This window comes from Dreissena polymorpha, chromosome 1 (assembly GCF_020536995.1).
Source record: "Dreissena polymorpha isolate Duluth1 chromosome 1, UMN_Dpol_1.0, whole genome shotgun sequence".
NCBI classification, from domain to species: Eukaryota; Metazoa; Mollusca; class Bivalvia; order Myida; family Dreissenidae; genus Dreissena; species Dreissena polymorpha.
In genome coordinates, this window is record NC_068355.1 from 68,860,393 (window position 1) to 68,888,087 (window position 27,695).

The following is a 27,695-nucleotide window of genomic DNA, read 5'->3' on the forward strand; positions in this document are numbered from 1 at the left end:
TTTTATTCAACAGGATCATTTTTTTATTTATTAATGCAACAAAACTTATGGTATTTTTGTCCTGAATGCCATAACATCCTTTGTATTGAGGGACTTGTTCTTGTCTGGTGGTTAAAAAGTTTTAACTAGAGCACCGCATAACCAATGTTAAAAACCTTGACAAAATGTTAAGATTTTAGCACGACGCGGACACGACATGGCGAGCTGGTTTTGACAATACCACGGGTTTTCTCCTAAAACAGCCGAGCTAAAAAACTACATTAGGGCCATGCTCTGTGTAAAGGGGGCTCAATGCATGTGCATAAAGTGTTGTCCCAGATTAGCCTGTTAAGTCCGCACAGGTTTATCACGGACAACACTTTCCAATATTATGTTTTTTTATGGTTTGCAAACAGTCTCTCCTAAGCAAAAATCCAGTTAAGGTGGAAAGTGTCTTGCCTGATAAGCCTGTGTGGACTGCACAGGCTTATCTGGGATGACACTTTACGCACATGCGTTAAACTCCCTTGTCAGAGCGCGGCTCACATGTTTGTTGTGTTGCAATCGTCACAGACTTCACATTTAAATTTGCAGGAATATGATTTTGGATGGTATCTTTTATAATCACTGCAAACAGTTTCAATTTTATTGAAATTATTCCAACATATAAGCTTTTATAGACAGCTGCCACTTGTTGACCAAATACCCTCACATACAAAATGGTCAGAGCATTAACTGAAAACCATTTTGAGTCGTTCGCGTATTTGCTTTTGGTACACATTTAATTGAAACTTGTGATCCATTTAATCTTGTTAATAAATCTAAAAAAATGTTGCAAACAAACCAAAAGAAGAAACAAAACCAGCAAATATAAGCATTGTAAGCATTTATTGGAATATCAATAAAACAATAATTGTATACAGTTTGTACACAGGAGTTTATCACACTTGCAAGGCATATGAGAGACCAGTTGGTTATCACACCACATGCATACCTTCATATTTACATATTTATACGTGAGTAGTGCCTACTGTGGTACACTTTGTATATGTGTATTATCATTTATAAACAATTTCCTACTAGACAAATACAATTATGATTTTAAATAACTTGAAGGTAATAAAAATCTCTAAATACAAATAGAAAACATCAATTTGGTGGCAAAGACTATCTACATACCAAAAGTCATTACTTTCGTAACGTTTCACTAATGACTGCACAATTTGTATATTGAATAGTTAGGCATAAAGGATTACAAGTTTGTGTCCATTGACTGACAGACAGAAGGACAGACGGAAAGCCCTCATTGGTGATTCCAAAATAACCCAATTTAATTCATATTAGGGTATATAAATACTCCAACATTTTATGTGCAAAGTATTGAACATTTTTCTTAAGTAATTCCAGTTGAAAACATTTTATTTCACTTTTCCCTAATATCACCATATTAATATATGTTGTCAATAAAATTAAGCACTGTTATAAGTCCTCACCCATAATTTTGTGGACTATTTACAAAAGTATCATAAATAAATAGGTGAATGAATAAATAGTGAGCAGCAAATTTACTACATGTATTGACATTTACATATTGCATAGTTTATAAACATAGCATTTGATTACGAGAGGTAAAAACTAGTTTGAAACAAGAGCACCGCCTTGCGGGTGCAGACCGCTCATCTATTTTCTTTTTAAAGGTGAAGGGACTCTCATTTTCAATCACAAAGGAGGGAGGAGTGGAGTGAAGAGGGGTGTATAGTGTGGGGTTGTGGACATTTATTACATTATCTTCCAAAAAAGCGAAAAAAAAAAAAAAAAAAAAAAAAAAAATCCGGGGGGGGGGGGGGGGTAGGGGGGGCGATGGGGGGGGGGGGGGGTTTGGGTGCGATGGTTGGACGGTATTTCAAACATAACCATTTTTAAAAAAAAATGGGGGGGGTATAGTGTGAGGGTGTGGTGGTAATTTGTGAGATGATCTTAAAAAAAAAAAAAAAAAAAAAAAAAAAAAAAAATAGGGGGGGAGGGGGTGGGGTGGGGGGGGGGGTATAGTGTGAGGGTGTGGTGGTCATTTGTGAGATGATCTTAAAAAAAAAAAAAAAAAAAAAAAATAGGGGGGGGGGAGGGGGGGAGGGGGGAGGGGGGAGGGGAGGGCACGGGGGATGGTTTGGGTGGAGTCTATTGTGGTATGTCAGGTAAGAGTAGTTTCATCAAAGTATCAATCAAATCTAATCATAAATAAAGAAGTTATGGCAATTTTAGCAAAATTTAATAATTTGACCTTGAGAGTCAAGGTCATTCAAAGGTCAAAGTAAAATTAAAGTTGCCAGGTACAGTAACCTCATGATAGCATGTAAGTATTTGAAGTTTGAAAGCAATAGCCTTGATACTTAAGAAGTAAAGTGGATCGAAACACAAAATTTAACCATATATTAAAAGTTACTAAGTCAAAAAAGGGCCATAATTCCGTAACAATGACAACCAGAGTTATGCAACTTGTCCTTTTACTGTACCCTTATGATAGTTTGTGAGTGTTCCAAGTATGAAAGCAATATCTATGATACTTTAGGGGTAAAGTGGACCAAAACATAAATCTTAACCAAATTTTCAATTTTCTAAGTATAAAGGGCCCATAATTCCGTTCAAATGCCAGTCAGAGTTACATAACTTTGCCTGCACGGTCCCCTTATGATAGTTCATAAATCTTGCAAGTATGAAAGCAATAGCTTTGATACTGTAGGAATAAAGTGGACCTAAACACAAAACTTAATCAAATTTTCAATTTTCTAAGTATAAAAAGGGCACATAATTCTGTCAAAATGCCAGTCAGAGTTACATTACTTTGCCTGCACAGTCCCCTTATGATAGTTAGTAAGTGTTGCAAGTATGAAAGCAATAGCTTTAATGCTTAAGGAATAAAATGGACCTAAACACAAAACTTAACCAAAATTGTCAATTTTCTAAGTATAAAAAGGGCACATAATTCTGTCAAAATGCATGCCAGAGTTATCTAAATTTGCCTGCCCAGTCCCCTCATGATAGTAAGTAAGTGTACCAAGTTTGAATGCAATAGCATTGATACTTACTGAGAAAAGTGGAACTAAACGCAAAACTTAACCAAAATTTTCAATTTTTTAAGTATAAAAAGGGCACATAATTCTGTCAAAATGCACGCCAGAGTTATCTAACTTTGCCTGCCCAGTCCCCTCATGATAGTAAGTAAGTGTACCAAGTTTGAATGCAATAGCATTGATACTTTCTGAGAAAAGTGGACCTAAACGCAAAACTTAACCGGACGCACGCACGCCAACGCCAACGCCAACGCCAACGCCGACGCCGACGCCAAGGTGATGACAATAGCTCATAATTTTTTTTCAAAAAATAGATGAGCTAAAAAAAGATGCAACAAACAGATATTCTACCAAGCAGCCTTAGGACTGCAAGATATCCAACTGAAACCTGTGACATTCAACCTTGACCTGAAGGGGGTATGACTACCTCATGCCTTCTGCCCATTGCCCTACTGTAAAGGGTAAACAATATAATATTGAACAGACATGAACATCCAGTTTCAAACTTACCCTTCAAGTACAATATTGACCTTGTGCTGATGTGACCTTTTTTAAGCCTTTTGACATCATAGCAATTACCTAAATATGTAAGCAAGTTTACATGAAATCCTTAATATGGTTTAGCTTGAAGATAGAATGGAGACTTGATTGTGTTGCCTCTATATAACGTTTAACCTTGTGGACACAAAATATAGACTTGAATCATTGACCTTTATGTATGACCTAGTGGACACAAAATACAGACTTGGATCATTGACCTTTATGTATGAGGTAGTGGACACAAAATGGAGACTTGAATCATTGACCTTTATGCATGACCTTGTGGACACAAAATGGAGACTTGAATCATTGACCTTTATGTATGACCTTGTGGACACCAAATAGAGACTTGGAATATTGACCTTTATGTATGACCTTGTGGACACAAAATAGAGACTTGAATCATTGACTTTATAATAATGACCTTAATCCTGAGCTGCAATGACTATTGCCCATCTTCTCAATGACCTTACCATTCAAATAAAGTTAAATGAAATCTGCCAATGGCACAGAGAAACTAGTATGGTGTGGATATACCATCACAGGCATTTCATCCAAAAGTTTGCCATTTAAATCATTTCTCTGCATGACCAAAAATGTGTACACATGGTAGAAGATAATTTGTATCAACACTTACTGAATACACAATACACATTTCCCTTTCTTAACAAATAATGTAAAATAATAGATCAATATGCACATCATAATATATTGAAATGAACAAAACTACTTTCAAATAACATACTAACAACTAAGTATATTCTTTCCAGTCTCAAGAAAAATGGAAATGCTACAACAGACCTGAAGAAAACAAAGGATTGAAACAACAAAATGCACTTTATTATAATAAATATGATATCATATCATATCCTCAGGCACAAACACTCACAATTGGTGAAATAAACACTATTCTAGTTTACACTTTAAAAAGGAACACTATTCAACAGATTAAGTAGACACTTAAGTCCTTGAGGTAATCAATATAAAAATATTTTCTATGAGACCAAAAATTAAATTCTTAAATTTAATTTTCTAATTGCATGTAAAACGTGAACCAACAAATAAACTTCTTAATAAATGTCTTATTTAATTGTGAATACTTTTATACAGAAACTTTAGGTAATGTCAAAAATTTTTTTTAATAAGAATCAAAAGTGTTTTAACTGCATAACACAAATTGGTCCTATTCCTTTGAATATTATAAATGCGTGTTGCTCTGTGAAAAGGGGGTTTAATGCATGTGCGTAAAGTGTTGTCCCAGATGACTGCACAGGTAAATCAGGGACAACACTTTCCGCCTTTACTGGATCTTCGCCAAGAAGGGTCTTCATTTAAACAAAAAATACAATAACAGCGCAAATTGTTGTCCCTGGTAAGCCTGTGCAAACTGCACAGGCTAATATGGAAAGTTACTTTATGCACATGCATTAAACCCCCCTTTTCACAGAGATTGGCCCAAATGCTTTGTGACATACAGGAGCAGGAGCCTAATAAAGATAACCAGCATAGCCAGTATTCACAAATGTCTTTAGATTGAATTAAGTCGTGTTCTGAGAAATCTGGGCATAATGCATGTGCGTAAAGTATTGTCTCAGATTAGCCTGTGCAATCTGCACAGGCTAATCAGGGATGACACTTTCTGCTTTTATGACATTTTTCATTTAAATGAACTCTTCTTAGCAAAAATCTAATTAAGGCAGAAAGTGTCATCCCTGATTAGCCTGTGCAGATTGCACAGGCTAATTTGGGATGACACTTTAGCACATGCAATACGCCCAGTTTTCTCAATTTGTTGTCATCTGTCATTTCAGTGCAAACTTCATATCATAGATGTTTTATTGAAATGTAATGGTTTCAGTTTATAAAAGGCTCATGCAGAGATGATCTGTTTAATGTATACTTCACAACTTGTGATGTTAACAGTAAGACATACGCATTAAGAAGCCAAAGACTTAGGGTGCTTTGTGACTACAAACTGCAAGCAGCAGATCCGGTATGGAGACCACTTACAAAACTGACTTTTCTTAAATAGGGACATCAGACGTAGGCTATCAGAGTGAGAAGCAAGCCAAGCAACTGAGGCCAGAACTGACAACTGGCAGCAGACACGGACTCTCAAGGAAGACACACTAAGCACCAAAGGTGCATAACCTGTTGCGTTGAAAACATATATTCTACAACAATTATTATGTGGAGTTCAAACAGTTACTGAAAACAGCCAGCAAACATTTCCGTGTATCTGTTTCATCACTCTTTAGCAAATCAGTGCACCATATCTAGAAATAAATGATGATTCTACAAATGGTAGTGAAATTTAACCCCTCCCTTTAAAAATAATCATTAATTCTAAAGGCAAGCAATAATCTCCAGCAAATTGAGACAAAACCAAAATATTTCGATCATAACTCCTAAAGATAAGGGCTGAGAAACAATTTGAAATCCCTTGAAGTCAATCAGGTGAAACATGCTGTGAATCTTGCACACTGACTGCTGGGGTGGACAGCCTGAGCTACAACAGCAACAGGGTGCAGGCTTCAAAACGTCTGCTCATCATCACATTCTTCTGTTGAATGGCCGAACTCTGTGAATATATGGGGTAAAAACAAGCACACAACATCAATTAGTAGCAAACCAAGGGATACAAATTCTTTGCTTTGTACAAATGCACTGAAACTCTCAAAAAACAAACAAATGGGCCGTGCTCTGTGAAAAAGGGGTTTAATGCATGTGCGTAGTGTTTCCACTTTTATTATATTTTTAGTTTCAAGAAAGACTTTTCTAAGCAAAAATCAAGTTAAGCTGGAAATTGTAGTCCATGATTTGCCTGTGCGGACTGCACAGGCTAATCTGGGACAACACTTTACGCACATAAATTAAACCCCTTTTCACAGAAATGGCTCAAATAAAAAATATCAGGGATTGGAATCTGCCAAAAAGGCACATTTCTATACCGGTAACCTAAGTTTGGAGCGTTTTTTGTATATAAAACAAGCTGATGCTCGTAACATTGTCCTCTAAGAAGGGTAATTCGACAAATCTGATGTACAAAAAACCTGTAAAAATGTATGTTGAAATAACAAAATCCATCACTCTTTGAATTTCTAAATACCTTTTCAAGGTTTTAGTGCATTTGTGTAATAACTTCATGCAAACAATATGCTGATATATATGCTAATTAAATAAATGTTTCATATGATAAAGTATTAAAACTAGAATGCACTAAAATAAAAACGCCAATGCCATGATTTTAATGGATGAAATATGTATACAGCTACAACAACCATGCTTTCGTATCTTTACACAAAAAATCTGATCTTAAAAACAGTCATGCTTTAACACAAGTAATACTAAAAAACTAATACAAAACAAGAATATGTAAACATGTGCTTGAACAATTTGTGTTTCAATTGTTGACATTGTATTATCATCATGAAAATATCTGGCATACAACTAAAGTGAGCAAATGTGAGAGTACCAGTTTGTTTGCTTTTATTAAATAAGTAAATGTGGATGTGTTACACAGAGACTTAAATTATCCAATTAATCAACACTACTTCTTGCATATAACACCACAGAAAAATGAGTCATTTGTCTGTGTATTAACAGAACATGTTTGTGTCCATACATAGTGAAATAAAACCGATAGCACATGACGTCATGACTTAAACAGGTTCACTTCAACTCATGACTTACACAGGTGCATCTAAAGTGATGACTAACAAAGGTGCATTTAAAGTCATGACATAATAGATGAACCTGAATTCATGACTTACACAGGTACAATTTAATTCATGACTTACAGGTGCACTTTAAGTGATGACTTACAGGTGCACTTCAAACCATGACCTACACAAGTGCACTTAGTCATGATTTACAAAGGTGCACTTTAAGTCATGACTTACAAAGGTGCACTTAAAGTGGAAAGCTACATAGTGGTGATGAATGAGTTACACTAGACATTATCAGCAATCTTGGCATTATAAAGTTAGATCCATGTATGATTATGCTGCTCCAGTTCATTGCTCAGTGTGTGTACATACCTTCACAGATATCACAGTAGGGTCGGACCTGATGGCGGTCGCCATGGAACTGGGAGGGTGGCGGACTGTCCATCATCTCCTGCTTGGGGCAGTCCTCAGTCTCGTGGGAATCAAACACATCACAGATATCGCAGAACATGCGAACAGCCACGTGACGACTTGGAGTCCTTAAATCATGTAATAACAATTGTACTTAAGGGTGTATATCAGAAATCCTATGTTCTGGGCAGCAAACCTGTTTTTACATCATACCTTTATGCCCTTATGTTTACACAAGTAATGTAAATATCTTTTTAAAGGGAATAAATATGTTGTTTGATGTATGAAGTATAGAACTTCTGCTAAATATTTGTAAAATCCTTTTTTGCTGTTATTGTTGTGTTGGTTCACCAATCACAGGATGGGATATTACCCTACCCTCTTGACTGGGTTCACCAACCACATAATGAGATATTACCCTTCCCTCTTGACTGGGTTCACCAACCGCAGGATGAGATATTACCCTTCCCTCTTGACTGGGTTCACCAACCACATAATGAGATATTACCCTACCCTCTTGACTTGATTTATTAACCACCGGATAGGATATTTCCCTACCCTCTTGACTGGGTTCACCAACCACATATACCCTCTTGACTGGGTTCACCCACCACAGGATGAGATATTACCCTACCCTCTTGACTGGGTTCACCAACCACATAATGAGATATTACCCTACCCTCTTGACTGGGTTCACCAACCAAATTATCAGATATTACCCTACCCTCTTGACTGGGTTCATCAACCACATAATGAGATATTACCCTACCCTCTTGACTTGATTCATTAACCACAGGATGAGATATTACCCTACCCTCTTGACTGGGTTCACCAACCACAGGATGAGATATTACCCTTCCATCTTGACTTGATTCATTAACCACAGGATGAGGTATTTCCCTACCCTCTTGACTGGGTTCAACAACCACATACTGGGATATTACCCTTCCCTCTTGACTTAAATTATTAACAATAGGATGAGATATTTCCCTATCCTCTTGACTGGGTTCAACAACTACAGGATGAGATATTCCCATACCCCTTTGACTGGGTTCATCAACCACATAATGAGATATTACCCTTCCCTCTTGACTTGATTCATTAACCACATGATGAGATATTACCCTACCCTCTTGACTGGGTTCACCAATCACAGGATGAGATATGACCCTTCCCTCTTGACTTGATTCATTAACCACATGATGAGATATTACCCTATTACCCTACCCTCTTGACGGGGTTCACCTATCACAGGATGAGATAATACCCTTCCCTCTTGACTGTGTTGACTGACCACATGATGAGATATTACCCTACCCTAATGACATGGTTCACCAACAGCAGGATGAGATATTACTCTATCCTCTTTACTGGGTTCACCAACCACAGGATCATATATTACCCTACCCTCTTGTCTGGGTGCACCGAATCTCTTGAGTTTATTAACAGATCCAATAAAGTTATGAACTGCAAGGATACAAATAAACTGTGGCCCACTAGACAATGGCCAATACTATTGGTGCCGGGTCCCAACATTGTATTGGAAAACTAATATGTATAAAAAGTCTTGATACAGAAGGTGGACAACCATAGTCTAAATATAAGTTTCTAAGCTTTTTGTTAAATATCTTGGTATTTAAAAGAAGTGAATCAACTGACAGGCAGAGAAATCCCACGGCTGTGATGATGGGAACTTACTGGGGGTCCTCATGACCGTTGTGTACCCCATTCTCCATGGCCTCCAGTCTGGTCTGGAGTTCCTCCTTCTTCTTCTGTAGGTCCACAATCACGGAGTTGAGAAACACAACCTATCATGAAACAGAACACACATCAATGGGACATATGTCAGGATGGGGGGTCCATAGGGGCATGCACAATGTAATAAACATGTGTAAAACTGTTCACTGTTGGTGGTGTCAGATTTATGTTTGAGAGATTACACACAAATGGATATAAGTATGAAAGTCTGATTTAAGAAAGACAATTTAGGTTAGTGAAACAAAAGACATCCATAAAGGATTTGCATTATGTATGGGACATCTCAAGATAATTGATAGCAATTCAGAAAATCTGCAGTGTATACAAGTAACATATAGCAAAGTTATACACTTGTTATTTTTTTAGTTTGGTAATTTTACCCATTTGTTACAGGATCTTTATTAGCCATATACTTTACCCATCAACTTGTTTCTGTGAACAATGACTAACAAATATCAAGATTTTGAAAATAATTCATAATAACAGCAAAGTAAAGAAATAAACAACCACTGGTACATGTGTACAGTTAACTCAAAATTATTGTTAATTTATCCGATTGTTAAATTCTTTTTGCCAGAGCTGCAAGACCTCAAATTTTAAGTATACATTCTGATCCAGCATCAGAGATGCAAATTAGAATGAACACTCATTAGAGAATTGCTTTTTGCGCAGCAACACACAACTAGAACACATTTAACCCAACCCAGTGCAACTTCATCAAATGTATACACCACAAGAAGTACCACACATTGTTTTTCCTTAATAAGTCAAACAAACCCAACTTTAAATTCCAATCCAATATCCCCTACACGGCAACGTTGACCAGAATACATCAAACTTCTATGAAACAGCCAAGGCACACACGTGAAATCTTGCAGCCCTTTACCATGTCAAAGTTCACAGTGACAAAAACTTACACTGCTTTTAACTTCTCTTCTTCTTACTTTCATTATTATGGTCTTATGCTATGATAATACATACAGCAGACATTTTATGGCAATTATAGTTTGGTTTCTTTTAAGAAATAATTTAACGCTGTAACAATGGATAAAATAAAACCTACATTTGAAGGTAAAGATGAATAAGTGTTATTTTAATAAGCCATACCATAGAATGTAATACTATACCAGTTCATTGCAGAAAACACAAGTCCAAATATGATATCAACAAGCAAATTCGTTGAATTGATATCCCCCGCCAATATGCTTCTGGACACAAAAGTGGTCTATTTTAAAACTCAAACAAGCATTTTTCAAGATACAAAGGGCCATAACTCCGTTATAAACAGGTGGTGTACAATGCCATTTGGCGTGCATCATCCTCTTATCCATATATATACTCATACCAAGTTTCAATGAAATAGACCAAAGCACTTCCAAGATATGGCTCCGGACACAACAGTGCCGGACGGACGGACGGAAAGACGGACAACTCCAAAACAATATCCCATGGCCTATGGCCTAGATTATTTTTTTTTAATCAGTTTTCAATCTTATGTTAATGAAGCTTTTCACATTATAATAAACCCTTTCCCCCTCAGAAACTAAGTGAAAATGACTGTGCAAACAGCATAAAACCAGAACAGACTGAGATTAACTCACAGTTATTCAGGTTTTATGCTGGTTGCTGCTCATCAGTATCTAAGAGTTGGAAATGAAGCCTTTAAAACTAGAATCTTGAAAGAAAGGTTTTTTAAATAATTAAATTTATTTTTCTAAGGGACTACAAATGCATGAAAATTCGTATCTTTGTGGTAAAGGGATAAATTCCCATTGTTTAACCACCTTGATCCCATCACCTCAACATGACCTTGACCTACTGACCTGTCCTTGAGCAACCTCACATTCTTCCTTCAATTTCTTCACCATAAAGTCATTAGAGCCTTCAGTTGAATTCAATACCGCCTCCTTGTTGTTGATGATGTTAGCATTGGTCTGTGACTGGTTCAGCTTTGTTTGTAATTTGTTAACTTTATCCCGCAGCTCAGACATTTCTGATTCTTTGTTTTCACTTGCTGATTTATAACCCATGAGCAAGGCATTTTCTTTCTCCAAGTTTGAGATCTGAAAGTGTTTGTTTTTTCAAATACAATATCAAATAACATTTTATTTTAATAGGTAGACTATGTGATAGCATTGACTACATCTTGATGTTCTTGTTGCTGTTCCTGTTGTCAGAAATATTTAAATACACGTAACTTCAGATGAATGCTTTAATTACGTCCACTACCACTACTACATGTATTGATAATAACATTGAAAATTGAGCTTCAATGAAAAATTACATAATCATTCGCAATATAATAAAATCTGTCATATTAATAAAAGAACATTACCTGAAGCAAAGCCATTTTCAAGTTCACAGAATTGTTAACATAAACGTATAATGCCCACTACCATTCATGAAAAATGACATGCCTAAGGTCAGTCGTAAGACTTTATTTTCCATACGTTGGAATGTTGTCTTCAATAAATCATCACTGTCGGAAAATTCATAGCTTAAAAACTTGGATTCACATAAATTAATCTTGAAGAGCTTTGTGACCGATGTGACTTATACCACAAAACCAGTTTGCCAGCTTTGTTTAATAACTCAACAGTGTGTGGATCATGGAGCATGAAAATCAGTGGCTTATACTTGTGCAATGCCTGGCGATAACATATTTTAAGTTTAAATTTATTTGCATGAGAAATATGGAGTACATTCCTGCACAAACATATCAAATTTTATGCATACGGGCAAACTGACAACTGACAAGCCAACAGACTAAGTGACTATAGTATACCACTTTCTTAACTTTGTACAAATGGTGAAATAAAAATATGTCTTTTTCTATGGTTACCTGCGCAAGGTGCCTGTGAATGTTTGAGTCCTTCTGTTGCAGCAAGGAGCTGGAATTGTCAATCTCCTCTTGAAGGTCCGTGTGGAGTGACCTCATGGTCTCCATCTCTGTCCTGTGTCTGTGGCCATGATAAAACATCTCTTATTGGCTCATATAGCACAGATTTTGCTCCTAGTATAACATGACTAGCTGTATTGTTTGATGTCCCAACTAGCTCAGTAAATATTGAATTATTATAAACCATTTCAGGACAATAGATAAGATTTTGTGTCAATTAGTTGTCACTACAAGCTTTTTTAACAATTCGTTTTTTTCCCTCAAAATTATTTGTCAATTAGTTTTTGACAATTTGTGTCGCGTTCTGAGAAAACTGGGCATAATGCCTGTGCGCAAAGTGTCATCCCAGATTAGCCTGTGTAGTCCGCACAGGCTAAACAGGGACGACCCTTTCCGCCTACTTTACGCACATGCATTATGCCCAGTTTTCTCAGAACGCAACACATTTGATAAAAACATATTTCCTCCTCTGAATCCTTGTGTTTGGAACTACACATGTATTATTGTGCTTGACTATCGTGTCCTTTTGAATAAGCATTATCCACCCCTAGCCCATACTGTTTTAACAATACCTTTCATACCAATTTTGGTCTTAATGCGCATTTCAAAACCCTCTCCATAATTTTTTCCCCTTATTACCTGGTATATTTTTTTCAAAAACAGAATCAATGCAGTGTTTTGCGTCAAATATTTAAGAATCTATCACCACGTGCCCTATTTATACTGAGATTATACTCTTTACAACGTCTTTTCCCGACCGTTCGGATTTGCTGTGTCTGTGTTTATATTAACTTACTACAAAATATTTAGGCCACACTATAATAACTAAAATCAAATGAGATACCGAGCAAACCAGTACAACTTATACGACTAAGAATCTGTTGCAATTTGTTTTCCCATTTTCAAAATAGTTTTTGTACAATTGACTTTTTATTTCAATTTGTTCTATGTCAAAAACTAATTTTAAATACAATAGAACGATCCTTATCTGTTGCCCTGGGATGTATTTGAAAATATTGCATGAACATAAACATACTTGTAGATGAGACAAATGCTCACATTACAGAATTTTTGCTACGTGAAACTACATTTTATTTTTACCTTTACAATAATTTAGTTTTAAACCATAGGATTTCAAAATAACTTAAAAGTTGACAAAAATAGTCTTGTGGAACTGAAATTTTTAAATCGATAAAATGAAAACAATGAATTGGAAATGAATTGTGTTAACCCTTTGCATGCTGGGAAATTTGTCGTCTGCTAAAATGTCGTCTGCAGAATTTTTAAAATTAGCATTTTCTTCGATTTTTTTCAAAGAATACTATCAGAATAGCAAACAGTTTGGATCCTGATGAGACGCCACGTTCTGTGGCGTCTCATCTGGATCCAAACTGTTTGCAAAGGCCTTAAAATTTCGGTTCCCGCATTGTAAGTGTTAATACTGAATGCACAATGCAAAATACAACAATTTTTACAAGAACATGATGTGTAGTGTAACTAACTTCATGATAATGTGAGACAAGTTTATTTACTGTTTGTGATGGCCAAAGGTAATATAACTTTGTATTAACAAGCATATCAGTCAATAAGTTCCTCTACTTTGTTTTACTAATAAATACATACTAGACCTGAGTATTCAAAAAAAGCAACACAAATCCTGGCTCATGGAAACCAATTGCCGAGTGGATAATATAAACAAACATGTACTGATGATAACTTATGTAATCTGAGCTGTGACACTTTACTACTGTACACTTGAGTAAGAAAACTAACTTTCTTACAAAATACATGTACTCCATTCTGCTACTTAAAGCTTGCAAATTAAAATTCTACCTCCAGCTAATATCACAACTTCACACATGCATAAAAACCACTAAAACATGATAGTTCTTGTTGTGGCTTACATGCAAATGTCATTTGGTTGTGATGCTGTTTTTCAGTTAAGCTAATAAATTGCCACAAAGTGTACACATGCGAAACTGTTCACAACATGTCCTTACCAGAAAAATGTTTTCGATAATCCGTAGGTGGAGTGGGAAAGAACAGATTGTACATAGTTTATAAATAAAAAGTGTCAACAAGAGCTGCACATATCAGAAATACTTCAGACCACAGAGGGCATCTTGCATGATTAAGACCAACCAGTCAATTAGAAGGTAACAAACCATTAAAGCTGAGATGGCACTATCACTAATAAAGCCAGAATCCAGCAATCAAAATACTATTTTATGGACCCTCAAAAATACTCATTGTAAATTAACCTAAATGAGAGAATTAAAAATACCACAAGCCTGCTCACATAAGCAAATTATAATTTGCTCTGATCCAGTATGATTTCTGAAATACTTGCGTAATTGAACAATCACATTTTCAAATCAGGCAGAGCTTTGATTTTGTAACAGTGCTTGGGTCTTGAAGTCGGGCTATTAGACTGTGTCGCTATATGTATTTCGTATTATTTTATGCATTGATTTTATTGTAAATACCGGTCACAAGTCTTCATGTGAGGGTAACATTTACAGAGCCATCAATTATTTTCCGATTAAATGTCAAAATATCCAAAGAACTTGATATGCACAATTTATTTGGAAACAAAATTTAGAATAATATTATACATTGATTAAAATATTTAATTAACTGAAACTGGAATTGAAGGGCAATGCAAAGAAAGTTAAAAAAAAGCACATTTTTACATTCCTGCATACAGAATAAGCATAATGATGTCAGGAAGAATACACCTTATGAATTTTGTACAAACATAACTATTTGTATGTAAAACAACCTAAAAGTGATTTGCTTTTAATTAATAATAATTGTTTTGATTTAACATGTCATACAGAACATTATTGACAAACATAGAATGAATTTCTTTTATAGGAACCTATTTAACCATTTACCACTTTGTATTTTGACCATTTGTAGTCCCTTAGAAAGTTACATTTAATTAAATACCTGTCTTACTAAATTTAAGTTTTTAAGGCTTCATTTCGAACCCTCAGAAACTGATGAGCAGCAAACAGCATAAAACCTGAACAGAGTGTGAGTTACTCGCAGGCTGTTCTGGTTTTATTCTGGTTGCAAAAGCCACTTTCACTTTGCTTCTGATGGGGAAAGGTTTAATCATTGGTGAAATGCAAACATATGCATAACTTGCAGTCAATCAATACTAAATATGCATACCTTTAAAACAGGTATACAATTATATGTATCTTAAGCATACCAGATTAGTGTTAAATGCTTAACATTATTGATACCAAAAATCAGAAAATCCACAGAAATTAAAACATTTTAGATTTACAAAATACACTTAGTGCCCTTTACATACATATTGGCATTATAATTTTTTTATATAATTAAAATATAACAACTTTGATCATTCTTATTTACACAAATAAAAACAGCTACAAACCTTTGCTTTATTGTCTCTATCTCTTCATTTAGTTTTTTATTAAGTTCCAAGACCTGTAACAAAGAGTTGAGTCAGTTAAGCTATCATTGACATACACACATATGGCATACTTTTATTGCTCTGGAAACTCTTTTATAAAAATCTGCTCTGTACTCCGAACTTAAGTGACATATCATGCATGTAAAAGAGACAGGGCTATAACTGTTACAGGTTACATTTAATTGTTCTTACAAAACTCTTCAACTACAAAATTTACCATAATCATAGCAATCAGTCTTGAATAATGTATAGATTGAGAGTGACTGTGCTTTAACTGCTTAACATTTCAATTAAAGAGAGTATAGCTGCACACACCTTTCGGGTTTTGTCAGAAAATTATCACCAACACTTGTAAAAACAGCAGACCCATGACTATGTTTGTTGTTAAACTTAGGTCTCAACTTATTGTTCAATGAGAATGCATGTTTCATCCAAGCGTTTATTCCCATAAGTTTAAGATGTAGACCAAATCTTAAGTGAACTGTTTTCATTTTACATTCGCATGAGACCTAAGTTTTCACTACAAATTCAGAAAAAGTATGCTCCATGAACAGACTATATGACTGACCTATGGATAGTTGCAAAGCCAATCAATACATACCCACTTCTCAAGCGTGGGCATAAAAATGTTTGAAGTGATGGGCTAGAAAAGTTTGGATCATACCATGTCCTGTTCCTTTCTCTCAGCAAACGCTTCTTGCAGCTTGGAGGTGAGACTGTCCCTCTCTCGTTCCAGGTCTTTCAAGTTCTCTTCAAGAAGGGTAACAGTCTCTTGAGAGTCCTCTCTACAAATACATGGATTCATGTGAACATTGCTATGCAATTTTATTGTGTCAAAAGCAAACAAATGAGTCATGCTCTGTGAAAAGGGGGTTTAATGCATGCGCATAAATGGTCGTCCCAGATTAGCCTGTGCAGTCTGCCCAGGCTAATCAGGGACGACACTTTCCGCTTTTATGGTATTTATCGTTTTAATCTCTTCTTATAAAAAACAACAGTTTATGTGGAAAGTGTTGTCCCTGCTATGATAATATCCTACTTACAACTCAATCTTCATTTCCTTAAGCTTCTCCTCTCTCTGATCAAAAGATTTCTTGCATTGTGTAACCGCATCCTCCTTTTCTTTCATTTGTTTTCTTAGTGTCTCAATGGTGATCTGCTGCTCACAGAGTGTCTTTTGCAGCTGGCCGGAGTCAGATGTCTGTTGTGACAGGCTGCTGATTGTAGATTGCTGCTGGGAGGTCTCTGTCCTCAACTTCTCCAGCTCCCGCTGCAACTCCTCCACCTGTACATACCGGGTAAGGTAATCTACTAAGCTCTTTAACAATTTACATTAACAATTTACAACTCAGACAAGCTTTTTCAGGCATTTGTAGTCTCTAAGCAAATTGAATTTAAATAAAGACCTTGCTAATAGATTCAAGTTTTAATGGCTTACTATCCAAGCATAAGATACTGATAAGCAGCAAACAGCATACAGCCTGAAAAAACTGTGAGTTACTTTCAGGCTGTTCTTGTTTTATGCTGGTTGCATATAACCATTTTCAGTTTGCTTCAGAGCAGGAAAGAGTTAAAGAGGAATTTAGCAGAAAGAACTCAGTGGCAACTTTAAGACCCATGAATGATAAGGTAATTTATAGGGATGTCAACGAATATCCGAATATTCTGTCCCGGACCGAATATTCGGATACTGTTTTCGGAATCGAATATTCGGAAGAAAAAATAAAAAATCGAGTAATTTCAAAGACGTGTGTATTCGTAAAATTTGCTTCAAACATTGTCAAAAAAGTTGTTCCTCGTGTCATAATGTTTATTCCGGTAGGCGCGATAATGCAACGCTATGGTGATGACAGTATACCGGTCATAAATCCCGCTAACAAAGCCAGACACTTTGTGTCAAAATTATGATAGGTGCAAATGGCGTCGGCAATCAAAACACCGACCTGCACTTGATCCAATGACTCGAATTACATTTAAAATTATCAAAGATTAAATGAGTAAAGGAAAAGCCAACTTTGTGTAAAAAACAAATAAGACCGTATGGCAATTAAAACACCCACCCGTCTTGATCTAATAACTCGAATTACATTTAAAATGATCAAAGATTAAATGGGTAAAGAAAGAGCCGACTGGTGTGAAAAACAAAACAGATCGTATGGTTATAATCACGTTGTCCAATCAAAAAAGCTTTTAGAAAATAATTTACTCAACCTCTGAGTATTTGTGTATCGTATGGTCCAAACATTTATTAATTACTCAATATTCAATCAGGTATTATACTTAAAGAAATGTTTTTGGTATTTCACCCTCATTTAATTGAAAATATTATAATTGCTACACGCATTAAGTAAATATCTGTCCAAGCAAAATGCCACCTACGCGTTCCGCTGCTTGGAAGTATTTCACTACATCATCCGATAAGAAGTCACCGATCCAAGTGTCTTTTAAACGTGGCAACTTTAAAAGACTGACTGTTTAGTCTGTTAAACAGGTTCAAAGTGTGTTGTGGCTATGTACATAATTCGTTTAAGTTCAGCTTTAATTATATGTAGATCTAACTGTTTTGTCATGTAATTATTTTGTCGTCATGTAATATTATGTTTCTCGTTCTATTGTTGATGTACGATATTAATAGTTTAAAAACAGTTTTTGTCATTCAATTTTAACAATAAAAAATAATCAACAAAATCAGCTTCGAATTAGCTACGGCAACGCTGTGTCAATATTTAGTCACTTCCGGTGAACTTCCGGTAAAAACGAAAGTAGAATTCATGGAGTAATGGTACGGTAAACAAAGTTGACTTTTTTCCAACAGATGTTGACCGAATATCCGAATATTTTTTCGGAAGGGTGACCAAATATTCGAATACTGAAATCGGTATTCGTTGCCATCCCTAGTAATTTATCATCCTGCTGTTTTTACCACACTATTTAACAACACTTTTGGAAATCATATGCAGATTTTACAATTCTATCGAACCCCTAAGTACTGGTAAATAATTGAATACAATTTGGTACCCAATGGCTTTTGAGACAAGTAGACTGAGGAAAATCAAAGATGTCATTTGACCAGTATGTCCGCTGATTGACGGAAAGAAATTGTTAAACCCGTAGACCACTCTTATATTGGTAAGAAAATTTGTCTGCAAACATATACATTCTTTCATCCTATTTGACAGCTTACCTTGACAGCTGCTAATCAACCCTTAAAATGCAATTACAAAGTCTATGACTAACATGGTAATACAAAACATTCAACTCACCAGCATGTCTCTCTGCTGTATAGCAGCCCTGTGTTCCATGGCCTCTTTCTGTAGTGTATCCCGCTCACTGTTTAATTTCTCCTTATCCGACAGAACAACTTCCTGGCGACCTGTCAGCTACACAAACAAGAACCAATAGGATGAATTGAATCAAGTCATCATTTCAATCAAAGATTTTGGATGACCTGTAAGCTACATAAAAAAGTTGATTGTTTAAAGGCTTAACAAATCCATTACTGGATAAAACCGAAAGTCAATCAACTAATGTCTGGAAAATATTGCAATAACTGGCCTTGTCAGCAAACTGTTAAAAAAATATTTCCTTGAAGCTATAAAATAGATTTTTTCATCTGTGGCTTTTCATTTACAAGATTTCCTGATACGAGTTTATTCAATAAAGAAATGTACGAATCAACTCATTTTACAAAACAGAAAAATAACAAAATTACTTTCCAAATCTAATATTTTATTTGCAATCTTGTTCAGCTAAACAAAACAACCCCAATTGAAGACTACCATATGGAGGAATGTAGATCCAGCCCCATTGTTACCTCAGTGAGCTGTTTCTCCAACCGCTCCTTCTCCTCTGTCATGTCTGTCAGCTCATATGTGATTTTTTGCTTCTCCTGAATGGCTGTGTTGTAGTTCTCCTCTGCTCTGACTGCCTCCACCCTTGCTGTTATCAGCTCACCATGGGCTGTGTCACGCTCGTTTTCCAAGCGCTTCAGTTGCTTTTCCAGTTTTTCACGCTCAAACTGAAAGGAACAAAAACAAAATATATATAAATTTTTGGCGGATATAGCATGCATTTGAAGTAATAAATAACAGTAATTTTCAAGATGAAATTTTTGATAAACTGATAAAAAAAAAAGTCATCAGACATTCCAAGATTTGGCTGTAAACATCATTTTTCTTCGATTTCAAGTATATATATATTTTTTTACTTTTTACATCTAACCATTGCTTAATAAATTTTACGGCAAGCTTTGCTTACCTCAATAGCCTCTTTTTCCAAGTTGAGTTTGTCTAGCACCTGTTTGTGTGCCTGGGTCTGTATCTCCTGCTGACTTGCATTGTTCTGGGCTGCTTCAAGGTGCTGCTTTAGCTCATGAATCTCGTTGTCCTTTCGTTTCACTAACTCACCTTTCTCACTCTCAAAGTCTTTGTCCAATAATACAAGCTTTGCTTTAGATTTCTCAAGTTCCTTTTTCTGTGGAGAAACGTTGTATTAAGCTATTCATTGACAGAATCTTTGTAAAAAGCATATTGATAAGCATGAAGCATAAATAAAGTAATCAACCAAAAAAACAAGGTTAGCTACATATCCAATCCCATCAAAATTTAACTGACAAAATAATGTATTCCTGACTTCTGTCCTATATGCCAGGCCCTTGGCTGAAGGCAATCAGTGCCTGTCCATTAAACTAGCTGCTAGCTAAGACACCAGCTATATAACAACATGCCCCAAAGAGACTCAAGCCTTCATGACCATCTCCGTTGTAGAAGCCATAACTAATAGACAGGGTAGGTATTTCAAAATTTCAAAATCAAAACAAGGGCTGTTTGTAAAACATGCATGCCCCCCATATGGGCTGTCAGTTGTAGTGGCAGCCATTGTGTGAATATGTTTTTTGTCACTGTGACCTTGACCTTTGACCTAGTGACCTGAAAATCAATAGGGGTCATCTGCCAGTCATGATCAATGTACCTATAAAGTTTCATGATCCTAGGCCTAATTATTCTTGAGTTATCATCAGGAAACCATTTTACTGTTTTGAGTCACTATGACCTTGACCTTTGACCTAGTGACCTGAAAATTAATAGCGGTCATCTGCCAGTCATCCATCAATGAATCTAGGGAAGTTTCAAGATCCTAAGAATTGTTGAGTAATCATCCGGAAACCATTTTACTCTTTCGAGTCACTGTGACCTTGACCTTTGACCTAGTGACCTGAAAATCAATAGGGGTCATCTGCCAGTAATAATCAATGTTCCTATGAAGTTTCATGATCCTAGGCATAAGCGTTCTCGAGTTATCATCCGGAAATCATTTTACTATTTTGAGTCACTGTGACCTTGACCTTCAACCTAGTGACCTGAAAATCAATAGAGGTCATCTGCGAATCATGATCAATGTACTTATGAAGTTTCATGATCCTAGGCCTAAGCATTCTTGAGTTATCATCAGGAAACCATTTTACTATTTCAAGTCACTGTGACCTTGACCTTTGACCTAGTGACCTGAAAATCAATAGGGGTCATCTGACAGTCATGATCAATGTACCTATGAAGTTTCATGATCCTAGGCCTAAGGGTTCTTGAGTTATCATCCAGAAACCACCTTGTGGACAGACAGACGGATATAGGCAAAACAATTTACCCCCCTCTTCTTCAAAGGGGGGCATAAAAACTGGTTGGCTCAAAAAATATTTGGGACAGCGCTAGCCCTGGTAGATACCCCCACGACACCAGTACATAATATAATCTGCAAATGTGGTCCTAAACTGCATCCAAGAACGAGTCACTGTGACCTTGACCTTTGACCTAGTGACCTCAAAATCAATAGGGGTCATCTGCCAGTCATGATCAATGTTCCCATGAAGTTTCATGATCCTAGGCCTAAGCGTTCTTGAGTTATCATCCAGAAACCATCTGGTGGACGGACGGACCGACATGTGCAAAACAATATACCCCTCTCCTACGAAGGGGGGCATAATAAATGAGGTCCTTATATGCATTATGTGATTTCCCAGAGCATGTCCAAGAATTCCCAACAAAATAACTTTCTAGACTTGAAACCAACTTTGAAACAAGAGGGCCAAGATGGTCCTAGTTCGCTCACCTGAGAGGAATCGGTTCATTCAATCTTTACCAAACGTCAAACTTTACCTAGATATTGTCCAGACAAACATCCTGGTAAAGTTTCATTATTATTGAACCAAAACTCTGGCGTATGGAGTGTTTTCGTTTTTGTAAGATTTGACCTGGTGACCTATATTTTGAATTGACCCCCTTACCAAACATCAAACTTTGCTTCCAAAAATAAACATTTTGACCCAGATTCATAAAATCTGAAACAAAATTGTGACCTCTAGAGTGTTTACAAGGATTTTGTATAATATAATGAAAATTTGGATAATCGAAGGGCAATGATTATGGCATTAATTATGTGATCTTGCTCATTATCAAACTTGACTGAGATCTTTGAGCAAATTTGATAAAGAATGCTTGAGAAATGTGAATGCTAGAGTGTTTACAAACCAAATGTAGACGGGCGGACAGCGGACAAAGACCAATCCTAAAACCTTACCTGAGCAATCAGGTGAGCTAAAAAGTGTGTTTCACCGATCTGAGCCATTTTCCAACTTGTCCGAGAATTCAATAAAACCAATGTATTGTCTAAGTTTCACGATGATTAGGCAAAAAATGTGACTTCTATAGTGTTCGATCACAAGGTTTCTCTCTAGTCACATAAGAAAAACTTGACCGATCGGGACCATTTGCGAACTCATCTGAGATAAATATAAAACCAATCTTTACACCAAGTTTCATGATGATTGGGCAAATGATGTGACTTCTAGAGTGTTCACAAGCTTTTTTTACTATATAAATATAAGAAAACTGACCCCCCCCCCCCGGGCAGCCATGTTATTCAACTGACCGGAACCATTTTCGAATTCAACTCTTGTATCAAGGAAACAAATGTTCTGACCAAATTTCATGAAAATGAAAATTGGGCCAAAAATGTGACTTCTAGAGTGTTCACATGTTTTCACTATATACATATAGAGACAAATTCCCCGCCCACTGGCGTCCATGTATTTTCACCGATCTGGACCATTTTCGAACTTGTCCGAGATATCAATAAAACCAATGTTTTGACCAACTTTCATGAATGGGCAAAAATTGTTTACAAGGTTTCTCTATAGCCAAATAAGGAAATCTGCCCCGCCCACTGGCGGCCATGTTTTTCAACAGACAGGAACCACTTTTGAACTCAACCACCATATCATTAAGGCAAACATTTTGACAAAGTAACATGAAGATTGGGTATGAAATGTAACTTCTACAGTGTTTTCAAGGTTTTTCTTTTTTTTTGACCTAGTGACCTAGTTTTTGACACAGCATGACCCAATTTCGAAATCGATCGAGATATCATTCGGACAAATCTTCTCACCAAGTTTCATAAAGATCGGACAATAAATGTGGCTTCTAGAGTGTTTACGAACAAATGTGGATGGACGACGGATGGATGGACGGACGACAAACAAAGACCGGTCACAAAAGCTCACCTGAGCAATCATTCGTCCTAAAAAAGAAAAACTGAATAGTGTAGATGAGATGCGCATGTACAAACCACATAATAGCTATAAGTAGATGAAAACAGACACCTGATTTCAATAAAACCTGCCCCCACCTGAATGGCCAACATTCATCATCACTCACCAAGTCCTCCAGTTCACCGGCCAGCGATGACTGGACCTCTGTATGTTTCTGTTGTAGCATCTCCAGTTCTCTCCCCTTGGCCCGCATGGCGCTCTCGTGCTGGTCATTGAGGCTGTGCCATTTTTGAGTAGAAGTCAACAAGTCGCCCTGTAGCTCCTCGAGTTTTCTGAAGGAGTCCCATTAGCCTTGTCAGATCTTTTAAACTTGTAGTTGTCATTTCATTAACAAACAAGAGCTGTCACCATAGGATGACTTATGCCCCCTATAAACGCTTGATAGAAGTTTAGCTTTTTTCGAAACCTAAACAGATTTCGGAACCTTAACACGGACCATAAGTTCAAGGTTAAGGTCACAGGGATCAAAATTTTAGTGCAAATGGAAAGGCCTTGTCCATATACACATACATGCCAAATATGAAATTGCTATCTGAAGCGACATAGAAGTTATGAACATTTTTCGAAACCTATGGGCAAAGTGTGACGGACAGTGCACGGACAGTCTGAACACTATATGCCCTCCTTCGGGGGCATAAAAATAATAAAGAACTACCAGTAAGGACTGGATACATTTTACAGTGATCCTTTTTTAATATTTGAACGTACAAAACAGTATTCCAGTCCAAGCTAAAGAGGTCACTTAACCCGACTAAAAATTTAATAGGCAATCTTAGCTAATATAAGCTATGTGTTATTCTATTTTAAAGACGAAAATATACTACAGATTGCATTAAGGTTTCACATGCGTGTAGAAAAAAGGCCTTGGTAAACAGCGTAGACCCAGTTGAGACGCCGCATGATGCGGCATCACATCAGGGTCTGCGCTGTGTGCTTAAAGGAATTTCTGTCAGAAACATACTAGACATCCCTAATTTTGGAAATAAATTGATCCAATTTAGAAGGATGGGACAGTCCACTAGGCATAAATGGGTTAACATGTCCTAGAATGTAATAGCCAAAAAATTAGGAAAATACAAATGGTTTAACTTTATTTTACTTTATTTCATTTTACTTTATTTATTTTACACCTTTTGAGGGTTTTGTAAATTAGGATTTTAAACATTACTTCAAAAGACAACTAAATAAGTGTTTAATGCAGGATAGGTTTGTTAAAATAAAATCTGTATAAAATATATACATAGCTAAATAATCAAAGCAACTATTTAAGAAGCTAGATATGGCTAAGACCTTCAAAATAAAAATAACTTACCTTTAAAATTGTCTTTATTTATTTCGGCAAATGTCATTAAAACTATTTTAATTTGTGGTTAAAAAATTCTACTTATATTTAATTAAGTATTAATTTTGGTATTATACATTAAGTAACCATTGTGTTACATTCATTATCCTTCTGCATTCACTAAGTATTTCCTTGACATTGTTATTAACAAGAATTGAACACAAAATTGCTACAAAAGCAGAATCTATTTCTTTGAAATTGCACCTCTAAAAAAATATCATATTCTAGCTACGAGCATTCACTGCTAAAACTTCCAGAGGGGCAACAAAGGGAGAAACATCAAGCACTAACCTAGTCTTCTGGCTTAGCTGTTCATTTAACATTGAGAGCTGGTGAGAGTTGTCTCCCGTATTTTTCATCATTTCTGCGACCTGTAACTCCTTCATAAGGAGAAAAAAACAGACGAGAAGTGACACAAAACATACATTCCCTAGCGACCACTGTGCCGTCATCATATTTAATCTGATATCTTACACTCATAAAATGAATACTGACTACCACTTCTTGAATCTTTTACAAAGTATTGCACTTTTTTTCAAATCTTTGTACTTTTTTCAAACCCAACATCATACAGAACTTATCTATCAAAATTTGGAAAATGCAACCTGTTTTTAAGATTGCAAGCACTTCCTCAAAAGAACCTGAATTAATACAAAAATGATACTATTTTATTAATTGTTTTACAAAAAAAATCAAGATATTAACAATAAATGCAAACCTGAATTATCATTATTAATTGGATAAATCTTTCACTCATTGAGACTGAAAACAAAAGAACAAGTGGCAAACTGGAGTAAATTAGCTTATGGTGTTACACTTGTAATTATAACTACATGTACTTGCATCAGAACTAAACTAGGAGCATGTGAATGATATCTGTTTACTACTGAATATATTGTATTTTAATATATTACCTCAACACAATAAACTGAGTTGAGTTGAATTGACTGAATATTGTTAAGTGTTGTATAGTTATACAAATACATAATTATAACAAAATTGTAAAAGTCAGTTAAAAAAATACTAAAACACAAGTACATTTTACATTTATTTGAACATACTTTTTTAGACTAGAACTTGAATTGTAAACTAGTTTGCTAAAATTTGAAAAAAATAACCAAAATAGAGAAAATAAACAACTATGATAGAACAACAAATTCTTCAAGTACAAAAGTCACAGGCTAACACTAGCTGGCTTTATGCAAATGAAATGAGATGCATGATAGGCAAGTCATGTACAATCAAGAAAATATTTTCTAAGACATTGCTGTAAGCATTTATAATATGCCTATATAAATATTTTAACAATTTGTTGATGAAGTAGCAATGAAAACAAATGTTATAGTACTAGACATCAGTTGATTTTTTCTGTCTTTTAATGTTTATATGATCAATGGCACAATGGTTGAGAAATGAACAAAGCTGAAATGACACAACAACAACTTAACATGCCTTCACTTTCAAATAGGTAAAATATGCCCAACGTCTAAAATAACTTATTGCTTTATCATCTTACTAAGAAAAGGCTCTATGAATTTGTCTAAACCATTTCCCATACTGAAATGTGGTAACAAAAGAAAACACCCACAAAATGAGGAAGTCATAAAGTACTTGAATGAAGAAGCTAAAATTATTCACATGATCTCTTTTTGGCTTTTTGCATCTCATACCTTTCTTAACCCGCTAGCACTTAGATATGTATTTTGACACATTTGAAGTCCCATAGAAAGTTGAATAAAGTTAAAGACCTTTGGTACTAGATTACAGTTTTAAAGGCTTCATTTCCCACCACTTAGTGACTAAGGAGCAGCAAACAGCATAAAATCTGAAAAGACTGCGAGTTACTCGCAGGCTGTTCTGGTTTAATGCTGATTGCAAAAGCCATTTTCTTTTTGCTTCTGACGAGAGAAATTGTTAAAAATGGTTACTTAATATTTCTATTCACATTGTTCTTAGTTGTACAAAAAAATGATAGTGTTTTTTTAAATGGATGGATTGTCATAAATTATTGGGCAGGAAATAATGAAACTTAAGGTAAATTAAAGGTAAGGTAAGAAAGTGTCACATAAAATCACGTGAAATAAAATCAGCATTCCAACAAAAAAACTTTGAGTTAATGATTTGCAACAATATCAAAAGCTTTAGTAAGCATATGTGACTTCATAAAGTTTAAATCAACACACATAAAATGCTTATGGGACTTGGTCAAATTTTTATAAAATGGATACTTCTCATGTGGGGATGCCCATTTTTTTTTACAATTTCGCACAAAGCTACCCCCTTTTTTAAATATTATAGGAAATATATTAATGTATTTTTATGTCATGTTAAATATTTAAAATTTGTTTCATCAAAAGCTGCAAAAGCTTATATAAAGTTTAACCCTTTGCATGCTGGGAAATTTGTCGTCTGCTTAAATGTCGTCTGCTGAATTTCTAAAATTAGCATTTTCTTCGATTTTTTTTCAAAGAATACTATCAGAATAGCAAACAGTTTGGATCCTGATGAGACGCCACGTTCTGTGGCGTCTCATCTGGATCCAAACTGTTTGCAAAGGCCTTCACAACTCGGTTCCCGCACTGTAAGGGTTAACATAGTAAATATTTATGAAGAGGTGCTGTTTTAATGTTTCAAATACACATTATCAGCAATGATGTGAACACTGCATAATTACACGTTATGTTATGCATATATTGCATATATTTGTCAGGGGACAAAAATATTTCTAAACTGCACTCGTCCTGCAGGACAAGTGCATTAAAATTTTCACTCGTCCTGCAAACACATGCACTTGTCCTTAAAATATGGGTGAAATGAAGATTGCAAAGGGCTGATATGACTAATAAAGTTTCTTGTATCACTGCTAAATTGCTGCTTACTCAGTTGTTCATGCCAGCTGATCACAAAATAAATGTTAAGCAGTGAAATAAATTACTTTATTTATGAGGAACACACAATAAATAATTGAAGACAATTTTG

General features: G+C 35.6%; 1 protein-coding gene across 8 annotated transcripts in view; it reads right to left on the reverse strand.

Moving 5' to 3' along the window:
* The window catches only part of LOC127833828 (CAP-Gly domain-containing linker protein 1-like), a 94,308-nt gene that overhangs the window by 5,814 nt on the left and 60,799 nt on the right, over positions 1-27,695 (reverse strand). For 6 of the 8 annotated variants that reach the window (XM_052359335.1, XM_052359334.1, XM_052359309.1 and 3 more), the window contains 12 exons: positions 25,008-25,096; positions 23,481-23,646; positions 20,029-20,244; positions 19,586-19,789; positions 19,035-19,151; positions 16,815-17,056; positions 16,436-16,556; positions 15,733-15,785; positions 12,267-12,384; positions 11,248-11,487; positions 9,365-9,474; positions 7,628-7,794 (listed from right to left, as the gene is read on the reverse strand). In XM_052359335.1, coding sequence (XP_052215295.1) covers positions 7,628-7,794; positions 9,365-9,474; positions 11,248-11,487; positions 12,267-12,384; positions 15,733-15,785; positions 16,436-16,556; positions 16,815-17,056; positions 19,035-19,151; positions 19,586-19,789; positions 20,029-20,244; positions 23,481-23,646; positions 25,008-25,096 — 1,843 coding nt within the window. Of the gene's footprint in view, positions 1-2,941; positions 6,169-7,627; positions 7,795-9,364; positions 9,475-11,247; positions 11,488-12,266; positions 12,385-15,732; positions 15,786-16,435; positions 16,557-16,814; positions 17,057-19,034; positions 19,152-19,585; positions 19,790-20,028; positions 20,245-23,480; positions 23,647-25,007; positions 25,097-27,695 lie in introns of those variants that run through there. The other 2 variants (XR_008027656.1, XM_052359341.1) reach the window with 2 other exon arrangements.